General features: G+C 41.8%; 1 protein-coding gene across 2 annotated transcripts in view; it reads left to right on the forward strand.

Moving 5' to 3' along the window:
* Positions 1-13,128, forward strand: part of LRP2 (LDL receptor related protein 2) — a 186,145-nt gene that overhangs the window by 33,473 nt on the left and 139,544 nt on the right. For both annotated transcript variants that reach the window (XM_030580404.1, XM_030580405.1), the window contains exons 5-9: positions 7,160-7,270; positions 7,402-7,515; positions 8,702-8,818; positions 9,961-10,104; positions 12,729-12,848. In XM_030580404.1, the coding sequence (XP_030436264.1) occupies positions 7,160-7,270; positions 7,402-7,515; positions 8,702-8,818; positions 9,961-10,104; positions 12,729-12,848 (606 nt within the window). The remainder of the gene's footprint in view (positions 1-7,159; positions 7,271-7,401; positions 7,516-8,701; positions 8,819-9,960; positions 10,105-12,728; positions 12,849-13,128) is intronic.

Genomic DNA, 13,128 nt, shown 5'->3' on the forward strand with positions numbered 1-13,128 from the left:
CTGACAAGTGTTTGTCTAACCTGCTCTTAAAAATCTTCAATGATGGAGATTCTACAACCTCCCTATGCAATTTATTCCAGGGTGCTTAAGCACCCTGACAATTAGGAAGTTTTTCCTAATGTCCAACCTAAGCCTCTCTTGCTACAATTTAAGCCCATTGCTTCTTGTCCTATCCTTAGAGGTTAAGGAGAACAATAATTCTCCCTGCTCCTTGCAACAACCTTTTATGTACCTGAATGAAGTTATACCATTTTGTCAATGGGTAGAGTGAGGAATGGAGAGGGTACATGACGCATCCAAGGTTACACAGTAAGTCAGTGGCAGATCGAGCAATAGAACTCAATCCTTTGCTTTGAGCAGCAGACACAACAATGTTTGAAAATGAAATTACACATTTTGATATTCTGTGTTTTTATTTTAATGCTCCAAGATAAATAGAAAAATAAAATTTTGGTTTAAAGTTATTGGAATTGGCCTATTGCATGGTTTAGCAGTGTTGATTGTGTCCAATCTATTGCTCCATGGGTCACTAGATCTTGGAATTTTTGTGGATGCAGCATGTTGAGCCCTGAGGAGAGGAACTGCCTCATGTCATTCAGCAGCAACCACTCTGGCTGATTGGAGACTGCTGTTGACAGTCCTTCTTAGTCAGAAGGGTGATGACTCTGTCTTGTCTGCTAGTTAGAGAGAAAGTAGTGGTGGGGGGAGGAGGTGAGGATCAGAAAGATGTAGGGGTCCAGCGGACCATCCCCGAAGAGAATTTTACACTTCTATCTTTGCAAGAACTGGGGCTATAAGCAAAGACCATAAATCATAATGAATCACATGGTGATTTGATATACTGTAAATAGGGATTCCATTCGATTTTATACTTTGCTAGCAGTGGAGGTTGTGTGTTAATATTAGTAAGCACTATTTGTTTCCATCCAATCATTTCCCTTTCTCATCTGTGTTGATGCAAAGAAATGGTAAGAGAAATATCATTAATTTGGCCTTTTCCTCTAGCACAAGTAATTTGTACTAAAGCTTTTTTTAAATGAAAAATCTGTATAGAGTGGTCACGATTTATTGAGGAGACATCAAAGTTCATTTGCTGCCATTTTCCGTCAGAGTGTAAAGAGTATGTAAACATTTAGTGGACAGGTCTCTTACCGCAGAACTTTGGCAGTTAGTTATTTCTGGAGCAGATTTAAATTGCAAAGAAGATAAAGACTCAGCCAGTTTCTGAATGAGTTGCAATATTTAAGAAACCAGTCAAATGCAAAATGCCACCAATATTAAGTAACTGAGCAATTAAACCTGTAGTAAAATGCAACATGGAAATTCAAAGCCATAGTCCATTTTCCTTGCTGTTAATCCCATTAGCAGTAAAAGGCTAAGATAAACAACAGAAAAACATTTCAGCAGCAAGCCATTTAATTAGTGTATTGAAGCTGTTTCTGTTTCATAAAAATGTTTCTTGTCTCATTAAATAAATGCATCACTTTGTCTGTTTTATAGAAAATGGCTAATTCTTACTTCAGTTTTAAAATACTTATTAACACTTAAAAATGCAGAATGAAAATGTAAACCTTCTGCAGGAATGATTTGATCACAAATGTGTTTTAACCGTAAATAGCTAAGGTCTGTGTGATACCAAGCTGTCTTCCCATTTTGGTAAAGTGTGGTATTCCCCCATCCCTCCTGCCAACCTCTCAATTTAAAAATGAAAAATCCTATACCTGGGGTGGGAGCACCTGGCATCTCTGTGTTCTACTCTGCAGTGACTGCTGTGGCCAAGAAAAGAATAGTTACGTGAACCCAACCTTCTCAGCCAGGCAGGTCACTGTAGTGTGGGGCTATGAGGGAAGAAGGGAAATCCTCCCAGAAGGACATGTTCATTGAGGTTGATGATCTGACCACAGGCTCAGGAACTCCTGAGTTTTAATCCTGGTTTGGACAATGAGTTCCTAGAATGGGTAAATCACTTAACCTCTCAGTCTTTGCCCCAGTTACTCTATCCTTGAAATGGAGACCATATTGACTACCCCAGGAGGTTTTAACAAGTTACGGTTTGTAAAATGTTTTGAAAATGTCTCTGTAATAAAAAGTGTGACATGCAGGAGTGCTGCTAAGAAATTGCTCTTTATTCTCTGGCTGCTCTCATAGGACATGGTCAGGGTTACAAGAGGCTACACTTCTCCATCGTGTGGCAGAAGTCAGTGTCTGCTGCTTCCACTGGCTACTGTTACAGCTAATCTGCTAAGTATTATCGCTTGGTTATATTTTCCTCACAACTGTCTATCCCTGAGGTCTCAGAGCAAAAATATTAGATGGGAAGCAAAATAGTGTTGTTCTAGCCACTGCTGTAGAATAGCTTTCAAGCTGTTTATAAAGGTACAGTGTGTCCTTTGTGTTGCTACGTTTTAAATGCACCAATTAAATAAAATAACAGTAGTGACTGGTGCCCCAAATAGCTTGTGGGGCTGCGGGTAGCATGGTGCCTCCTCTCCCACCTGTCCTCTTCTGATGGTTGATCATATTTTGAAAGTGGAAAACTGGGACAATGTAGTTGGAAGCTGCTTTGGATGGGGATAAGCCAGGCCCTTAATTTTTGTTTTTTTACTGAAAAATTCCTGGGTTTTACCAAAGCTAAAATGCCATTTGGTTTTTCACATGAATTTTGGACCACTCAGATACATAAACACATACATATGTTAAGAAAATCCAATCCATTACATTAGGTAGATGTGTTTATGTTAATAAATTACCGGTAGTCTTAGTGTAAATGTGAGGCTATCAGTTAAAGTAAGGCAATGTTGTGGAAGACACACACAGGCACACATGTATATGTACACGTACATGTACATCAGTGCTTGAGTCCTAAAAAAAGAGGTGCCAGAACTCCCTGGACTTGGCTCCCTGCTCTGGAAGGAAAAATGACAGGTTAGTAACCTGGGCAGCCCAGGGAATCAAATCAGGTTAAAAATACTCTTACATTTCTCTATTTTAAATTTTTTTCTGTCCGCCTGTCCCCCAACATTAACCAAGATATTTACCCAGAAAAGTGTGAAGTTAGTTTTTTGCACTGATTTTCACCCATTTTTAAATTTTTGTAATAAACGCTAATAAATTCCTGGAAAGTTTTAAACAAAGTAAAAGCAGAAAATAAAGTGTCTTGGGGAACCCCTCTACTGCCTACTTTCCCTCTCCACAGCTCATAATCAACTAGTCTGTTCTGAAACCTCTCACACTCAACAACCATAGGCTCAGAACAAGCCCAGAGAAACAGTATAGCCAGCTCTTGTGATTTATCACAAATTTCACACATATTTGGTGTTTTTTCCTACAAGCCTCAGCTCCTGCAGTCAGGTGATCTCATAGTCTCCGTTTTCATTAAGAAAAAAGTTTCTAGCCTTAATGGTTGGAAAAACCTGGAAAATGTGAACCTTGAAGGCCCCACATCCAGCAAGAGATTGTAAAGAACTCCACATTTATTATTTTTCAAAATCTCATGATTTTTAACTCATGATTTTGGGGGGCCTGAATCATGGTCTTGAAAGATTGAGGTTGACCACACTGTAGAACACACACACACACACACACTACATTAAAGAAGATGGCCATTAGCACTGTCATAACCTTAGTCCCAGATTTGGACCTTAGCGTCCAAAATATGGGGGTTAGCATGAAAACCTCCAAGCTTAGTTACCAGCTTGGACCTGGTACCTGCTGCCACCACCCAAAAAATTAGAGTGTTTTGGGGCACTCTGGTCCCTCTGAAAAACCTTCCCTGGGGACCCCAAGACCCAAATCCCTTGAGTCTCACAACAAAGGGAAATAATCCTTTTTCCCTTCCCCCCTCCAGGTGCTCCTGGAGAGATACACAGACTTGCCCTCTCCGTTTCCAATCCTGGAACAAAAGCACTTTCCTCTTCACCCAGAGGAAATGCAAAATCAGGCTAGCAATCCAACACACAGATCTCCCCTTGATTTCTTCCTCCCACCAATTCCTTGGTGAGTACAGACTTAATTTCCCTGAAGTAAAGAAAACTCCAACAGGTCTTAAAAGAAAGCTTTATATAAAAAAGAAAGAAAAATACATACAAATGTTCTCTCTGTATTAAGATGATACAACACAGGGTCAATTGCTTAAAAGAATAGTGAATAAACAGCCTTATTCACAAAGAATACAAATCAAAGCACTCCAGCACTTATATTCATGCAAATACCAAAGAAAAGAAACCATATAACTTACTATCTGATCTCTTTGTCCTTACACTTAGAAACAGAAGATTAGAAAACAGAACTACTTCTCCAAAGCTCAGAGACAGCAGGCAGACTGAGACAAAGACTCAGACCCACAATTCCCTCCACCCAAAGTTGAAAAAATCCAGTTTCCTGATTGGTTCTCTGGTCAGGTGCTTTAGGTGAAAGAGACATTAACCCTTAGCTATCTGTTTATGACAAGCACAATAATTGTAAAGTGAATAAGGACCTGGCCAAAAGGGAGAAGGAAATGGGTTGTGCTAAAAGGTGAATGATTGGATTGGAGGGAGTTACAAGTGCAATTCCTGAAAGATTGGTCTTGGGGCCAGTCTGATTAGGCTGCATTGTCAATACAGATGAGGTTCAGAATATTATACAGGAAGATCTGGATGACTTTGTAGACTGAAATGACAGAAATGAAATGAAATTCAATAGTACAATAGATCATACACTTAGGGTCTAATAATAAGAATTTCTGCTACAAACTGGTGGCTCATCAGTTGGAAGCAGCAGAGGAGGAGAGAGACGTGGGTGAGTTGGTGGATCGCAGGATGACGATGAGCCACCAATGTGATCCTAGGATGTATCAGGTGAGAAATTTCCAGTAAAGATAGAGAAGTGTTAATGCCATTGTATAAGGCAGTGGCAAGACCTCATCTGGAAAACTCTTTACAGTTCTGCTCACCCATTTTCAAGAAAGATGAATTCAAACTGGAACAGCTGCAGAGGGGAATGGATGTCCTATCTTATGAGGAGAGGCTGGAAGAACTTGGTTTGTTTAGCCTAGCAAAAAGAAGGCTTAGGGGGATATGATTGCTCTCTATACATACATCAGTGGGTAAACCTTTTCAACTAAAGGTCAGTGTTGGCACAGGAACAAATAGGCATAAACTGGCCATGAACAAAACCAGACTGGAAATAAGAAGGTTTCTAACCGTCCCTGCCTTAGTAGTACTTATTATAAAAACTAATAGACTGCAAACTGGGCAAAATGCATATTTTAAATGACACCCAAACACCTCTGCTAATGGCACCTGATGACATCTTTTTAACTGTTTACATTGACATGACATGAGGAGAGTGTGCAAGACCCGAGTTGAGAGCATGCCCACTGCAGGAGTGATGCTTCCATAGCAGGGGTAGGCAACCTATGGCACGGGTGCCGAAGGTGGCACATGAGCTGATTTTCAGTGGCACTCACACTGCCCGGGTCCTGGCCACCGGTCTAGGGAGCTCTGCATTTTAATTTAATTTTAAATGAAGCTTCTTAAACATTTTAGAAATCTTATTTACTTTACGTACAACAATAGTTTAGTTATATATTATAGACTTATAGAAAGAGATCTTCTAAAAACATTAAAATGTATTTCTGGCACGTGAAACCTTAAATTAGAGTGAATAAATGAAGACTCTGCACAGCACTTCTGAAAGGTTGCCGACCCCTGTTCCATAGGTTCTCTCTTCTCCAGAGAGATTCCAGTGTGTAGTGGGGGAAAATGGTGCGAACTAGTGTGAACTAGTTGTCATTAATTTACAGTAGTTTGATGGTGGGTTTCAGTCCAGGAAAATGGGGCCAGCTTTCATATTTTCCCCTCTTAGCCTCACTCGGGGGTTCTGCAACAACATAAAATATCACTGGACGGGTTTATTGGAGGTGAGATAGAACTACTCCTCGCTTAAAACACTTCCCTCACCTCAGATCTGTGGGTTTTGTCTCCCCTTCCATTGTGGAAGTGGAGCAGGTTGTGGAGTCCACAGCTGGCTGCAGTTATTAGTAGGCTCTAAAATGTTGTTTCATTGTTTGAAGTTTTGAAAATAAAACACGCACAATATTTTTACTTTTTCTTTGTTGGTGACAGAAATGATCCATTAGTTGTTCTCTAGCTCAGACTAACCTCTTTTTTTCCAAACAGAGGGCTGGTCCAGACTAGGGGGGGGAAACCGATCTTAGATACGCAACTTCAGCTACGTGAATAACGTAGCTGAAGTCGAATATCTAAGATCGGATTACTCACCCGTCCAGACTGCGCGGGATCGATGTTCGCGGCTCTCCGTGTTGATTCCGGAACTCCGTTGGGGTTGATGGAGTTCCGGAATCGATATAAGCGTGCTCGGGGATCGATATATCGCGTCTAGATTAGACACGATATATCGATCCCTGAGCAATCGATTTTAACCCGCCGATATGGCGGGTAGTCTGGACGTGGCCAAAGATACTGTCAGTTTCCACCAGCTGAGTGATCTGATTGGTGGAATATTCTTACATGCTTAGTAAAGGCTGATCAGCCAGATTTAGCCTTTGAGGCTGTTAGTCCCCAAAAGAACTTTGGCTTCCTGAGCTCCTTAGCTGCAGAGGTACTGAGTGGGAAATGTCTTCTGTGGCATGTCCAGTTAGGCATTCTCTGCCAGCATCTTTCCTCATCATCCTGTACCCAGCTTGATCAAAATACATATCAGTCCGTTCTAAGTGGCTCTTAATCTGAGTGCAAGTACCTCCATTTCTAGTTAAATATGTTTACTGAGATCAATAACATTTAAAACTAAGATAAGAATAAATAAAATACTTTCTTTGGTATTGTGGCATTTTCTACATTACCATGGGGTTATCTGAATTATAAACTCCTTGGAGCAAGCACCTGGTCCTGGGAGTGGGGCAGGTTGTCTCATAATTGCCTAATTTCTTGCAGGGTTTTTTGTATGTTTCTCTGAAGCATCTGGTACTGATCACAGCTGGAGCCAGGATCCTGAACTAGATGGATCATTGGTCCCTTCCAGTGTGGCAATTCCTATGTTCCTTTTTATATTTGTCTGTAAAGCACCATGCATAGTGCAGACTGAATACATAACAATATAATTATACAGAGATACTGGATATTCTAATACTTATGGCTAATGTGTTTTTTTCTTGTAGGTTACCCAACATGTGAACAGTTATCTTGTGCAAATGGAGCATGTTTTAATGCAAGCCAGCGCTGTGATGGTAAAGTAGATTGCAGGGATGCCTCTGATGAAGCTAATTGCAGTAAGTGGCACACTTAGCATAACCCAGATACTTATAGTACTATGTATCCTCTTTGTAAGAGAAAGACTGGACTTTGTTTACTACATTTGAATATGTTTTTTTCTTTTCTCCATTCAAATGGTATCGTTCAGCCCATGGATGTGCCAGTACCCAGTTTCAATGTGCTAATGGAGAATGCATCCCCCGAGCCTTTATCTGTGACCACGATGACGACTGTGGAGACAGGAGTGATGAAAACTCTTGCAGTACGGTGGTTTTATTTGGCTTGTTTGCCTATTTTCTTAAGAGCTGGTTTTCTTTGAAAGTGCAGCAGTTAGCACAAAGCAGGAGCAATGCTCTGTTATGTAGCAGACAGAATCGAAAAGTTCTTTATATATATATTTGCTGAATGATGGACGTTAACAATGCTTCAAAAGGAATTTGTCATGAAATAGGTGTGTGTGGTGTACTGTATGTACTGGAGTTGGCGAGAATTTGCTTTCTGATAAATGGCCTCATGCCTTGATTTTCTGTATCTGAACTAAGCCAAAGGTAACTCTTCTTGCTTCCTCTGTCCCAGCTACTCAGAGCTTGCTGCTGTGTATTTTTAAAATTTGTTTGGACCTTTTTGTATTTGCATTATTACATACTGGCTGGACTTTTTAGAATTATTCCCAGTGACCATTACTGGTGAATGTCGTATCTCTATTACATATTTAGGTTAACATTTTGTTTGAAGGTTCTGTTGTAGGAAGTCTCTTGCTTATTCTTTTCTTTTGAGGGCTGGGTAATATGTCTTCTTTTGTGCAGCAAACCCACAAAACTGCTGCTTGGCTTCCTTGTGGGCTCTTCAAATGACCCCAGGGATTCTGAAGCCTACGTTGCAGGAGAGCAACAAAGACTTCAGCTTTAGGTTCATGAAAGGCCACATTTTCCTATTTAATATATTCCCAACACCAAAGACCATTTATTCCCAATGTACCTCCCCTTCAAGAGCATTCTTCATCTGCCCCTGTGATACCAACATTTTTATGCCTTATATAATGGAAAGGAATGATGTTCTCTGCTGCTCTCTCCCTCTGAGAACCCAGGGTGCAATTCTCTTTATTTTGTGAGTTTGTGAGTGTCACTTCTGCACTGTGCCCAACAGTCAAGAACTTTGGGAACGAGGTGTGATCCAGCCCCGCTGAGTGAATCGCTGGGGCAGCTCTAGCCCTATTACGGTTGCTTTTCAATTTCTTCAAGGAGCAAATTAAAATAATCTAAAAATAACCATTCAGAAAGTTTCTACCTAAAAACAGGGCAAAAGTACAAAAGTTACCAGCTGTGCAAAAACTTGAGCTGGGTTTACTCTTCAGGACTGGTTCTAAATGACTGGTCTCCCCATTTATCTGAGAGTTGTACATGTTTGTCCCTTGGAGCAGTTCAGTTTTCTCTTTTTCCTTCTCTCAGCTTATGCAACTTGCAGAGGCAATTTCTTCACTTGTCCAAGTGGCCGCTGTATTCATCAGAGCTGGATTTGTGATGGAGATGATGACTGTGAAGATAACGAAGATGAGAGTGGATGTGGTAAAGACAGAAGCCAACTTATTTTAATGATTCAGTTTACAAAGAAAAAACTTGCTAACCTCACTGTAAAAAGTCTTAACATAAGAATGTTTTATATCAGAATTTTTAAAGATCCGTGGACATTCCTGGAAAACATTAATTGTTTTTATAGATACAGTTCTACTAATATAGTTTATATTTTTTAATACTTTGGGTTTCTTTATTTTGTATTGCTAAGGTGGTGAGTATAAAGCAGGGTATGTTAAGAATTCATCTGCTTATTCCCTATAGCCCTGATCTTGCACCATTGAAATCAATGGAAAGTTTGTCATTGATTTTCATGGGAGCAGGGTATGTCCTCACATGAAGCGAGAATTCTCAGTTTGTAATAGAATGTCCATTTCCACGGTAACTAACTGTGATGTTACAAGTACAGGATTATGATTTCTGGTGGGTTGAGTACAGGAACAGATGAACTGCTGGAAGGAAAATCCTATTTTTATGTAAATATTCTTTGTAACATTTTTGTTATTAATAATGTGATATTCAAAGTAACCATCTCTATCTTTAATGAAGATCCTCCATACATCAAATCACCCTTTTCAGAGGAATTTTTAGTAAATCTGAATATACCAGGTAATGAGAAATGAGTGTGTAGGCATTAGGACTGATGAAGAGTTTTCTGCTGAAACTGTTTTTCTTACAAAAAATTCAGTTTTCAAATTTTTTGAAAAATTGAAATTTTCTGTGGGAACATTTAAACCAATTTTTTTTGTACTGAGATTTTCTGTGATTGCCCTTCTCCCCCTGCCATTTTTAGACCAGCTCTAACAGGCATATTTCAAAAGAACAAAACCATTGTTCCATTTTTAGTACACCAGTCAAGCCAAAGCTAAATAGTAATAGGTATCTGAAGAATGGGGAAAATGGAAAGGGTTCCCCTGACTGCATGAGTATTTTCCGCAGTGTAATTTGAAGACAAATGAAAGAACATGGTGACATACTATTTCTTTTATGGGCTGTCAGGGCTACATGCAACAATCAGAAGCTGAATGAAAAATAACTGAAGATGCTTATTCCCCAGGAGGCTTTTAGGAAAGCAGCTCCAAGTAGTACTTGAAGCATGTTCCTCAATTATTCTGTGTTGCTTCTCTTTTCCTTAGAAAGTGGTCGCCATGAGTGCTACCCAGGAGAATGGGCCTGTCCTGTGTCAGGACACTGTGTTCCAGTTGGTAAAGTGTGTGATGGGACTGCAGATTGCCCTGCCGGAGAAGACGAAACTAACATAACTGCAGGCAGACACTGCAGTGAGTATTAGCACTAGCAGGATGCATGGAATAGCAGAGAACAACCGTGATGTCTCTTTTGTGTCTCTGGGGTTTTCTAAACAGCACTGAGAATTTGTAGGCGCATTATTTTTATTAGCGCCGAGTTGATATACTAAAAAGTATTCTCTGCCATGCATGTATAGTTCTGTTGACATCTTGTGTGGAAGGTTTGCTAGATAAACATTTCTGATTGTTTTTTCAATATTTATTTGAAGAGTCAAAGGCTGAGTTCTTGTGGGCCATTGTTTCTCTTCATCCAAAATATTTTTGTTTTCCCTTTTCACATTAAACAGGAAAGAGCAAAACCTAGTGGTTAGAGCACAGGACTGCATGAATGGTCTACGCAAGTCAGTTAGGTCAGAATTTTCAAAATTGTCCGTTGATCTTGGGTACCCATGTTTTAGTGCTCAGCCTGAGAAACTCAGGGCCCGGTTTTCAGAAATGATGAACTTCAGTTGGACTTGTGGGTGCTCAGTAGAGTTGCCAGGTGTCCGGTATTAGACCAGAACACCTGGTCGAAAAGGGACCCTGGAGGCTCCGGTCAGCATGGCTGACTGGGCCGTTAAAAGTCCAGTTGGTGGCGCAGCTGGGCTGTCAGGCTCCCGGCCTGGCTCTGCAGGGCTCCTGGGAAGCGGGCAACATGTCCCTCCAACTCGGGAGTGGCCATGGGGGCTCTGCTCACTGCTCCCACCCCGAGTGCCGGAACTGTGGCCAATAGGAGTTGCAGGGGCATGGGCACTGCGCAGAGCCCCCTCGCCACCCCTTGGCCTAGGAACCAGAGGAATATAATATGACTTCCTGGGGGCCACTTGAGGAAAGCGCCTCCCAGAGCCCGCACTCTGAACTCCCTCTCACACCCCAACCCCCTGCCTCAGCTTGGAACGCTCCTGGAGCCTGTACCCCGCATCTCCCCCTACTGTACCCCAACCTCCTGTCCCAGCCTGGATCCCCCTCCCGCACTCTGAACCCCTCGGCCCTAGCCTGGAGCCTCCTCCTGTACCCCAAACCTCTCATCTCTTGACCCACTCCAGAGCCTGCACCCCCAGCCAGAGCCCTCACCCCCTCTTGTACCCCAATCCCCTGCCCTGAAAATGAGTGAGTGAGGGTATGGGAGAGCAAGTGACTGAGGGAGGGAAGGAGGGAGGGGGGATGGATTGAGAGGGGGTGGGGCCTCAGAGAAGTGTCAGGGAGAGGGGGAAGGGGAGGATCAAGGGTGGTCAGTTTTCTGCAGTTAGAAAGTTGTCAACCCTAGTGCTCAGTGCCTCTGAAAATCAAGCTGTGATGTTTTAAATTGGGCATTCATAATTATGGGAAAGGTAAAGAAAATACACTTCTCCTATTTAAATCACACCTTTTGGAATAAAGTTTCAGCAAAATGACAAGGATTTAAGGCTATGCCGCTGTAAGGTCTCCAGTGTAGCCTCTCTTTGCTGGCAAGAGAGCGCTCTCCTGCTGGCATAATTAACCACCCCCAGGGAGCAGAGGTAGCTATGTCAGCAGAAGAGCCTCTCCTGCTGACGTAATGCTGTCCACACCAGCACTTTTGCCGGTGAAACTTATGTCGGTCAGGGGGTGTTTTTTCACACCCCTGACCAGTGAAAATGGTAGTGTAGACAAAGCCTGAATCTTGTCCTGGGAAAGTGTCTCTGACCTGTGCTGAGTGATGTGATTGTAACACCAGAGAGCTGAGCTGCTCAGAGAGTAGATTCGGCGGGAAAAGGAGAGAAAGAAGTAAGACAAGGGAACTGAAGGAGGAAGAAAGTGACCTCTCTGATATCACAATATCACCGCTCAGCAACCAGCTGCTTGTAGGACAGAGGGAAAGGGAGGAGCAGTGAAGAATTGGAGAGGTAGAGGAAAAAGAAGCCAACACATTGTTTCATGAGTGCAGCCTAACTCTCACACTCTCGTATTGCACTGGTTAATGAACTGAATAGAAGAAACGCCTTCCTGACCATCCAACTATTGATAAAATCAGTGATTGTTGCAGAAGTGCTCTATAAAAGAGAGATGTAAATAGTGTATATATGTAAATAGTGAGGGCTACTAATGTTGCCGGTTAATGGCGGTCAAGGATAAGCAGCAAGCTGCTGAGTTTTGTAGGACCAATAAAGCTTGCAGTTATGCACTGTAAATGGCTGCCTCAATGCAGCGATTTATATGGAGCTCTTACTGTTGGTCTGTTTGATTGAATTTCATCCTTTCATTGCTTCCTGAAAACTCAGGTCCTCAAAGACTTCTCTAAACCTTAGCCCTCCTGCCTCACTATCCTGCTAAATTAGATGTGTACGCCTGCACGCACACAAACACGCATGGTATTGTGGAACAGACAAGATGTGTGTTTAGCTTCACCATTGACTTTTTTTCATTTTTATACTGTCTAATTAGATCCTGATCCTGCTGCCAGAGCTGCCCATATTTGTTTTTGCATGGGAGTGTGGTTTTTTGCTTATGGACCAGTTTCAGGATGTGTTCTGCAAATTGTAAGCTATTCACAACAGGCATCTTGGCCTCGCAACTGTCTGTAAAGCACCAGGTAGCCAGCTGCTATACAGATGACACTATTATTGGGCATTCCTGAAGTGACTTCATCTTATTTTTAGATATATCCCACTGTGCTGCCTTGAGCTGCCAGTACCGCTGCCATTCTTCACCATCTGGAGGAACTTGCTATTGTCCTGCAGGATATGTAATCAGCAACAATGACAGTCGCACCTGCATTGGTAAGTGAACAGTAGAGATGCAGATATATAAGTCTGGACTTTTCTCACAGGGGTCCTGGATATTATGGATTCCACAAATTTGAAAAAGGATCTATGATTATTGGATACCCAGGTGTGGGTAGACACATTGGCAAGCAGGTAAATCTTGAGAGTCATAAAGTTAAACCTCAAGCTGAATGGAAAAATAGCAAGAGAGCAAAAGCTCAGCAGCAGCATAAAACCACTGTGGGGACAGAGGAACAGGCCAGTGAGCCGTCATGAGGTCTTCACTTCCCAGCTA

This window comes from Gopherus evgoodei, chromosome 11, assembly GCF_007399415.2.
Source record: "Gopherus evgoodei ecotype Sinaloan lineage chromosome 11, rGopEvg1_v1.p, whole genome shotgun sequence".
Classification (NCBI taxonomy): Eukaryota; Metazoa; Chordata; order Testudines; family Testudinidae; genus Gopherus; species Gopherus evgoodei.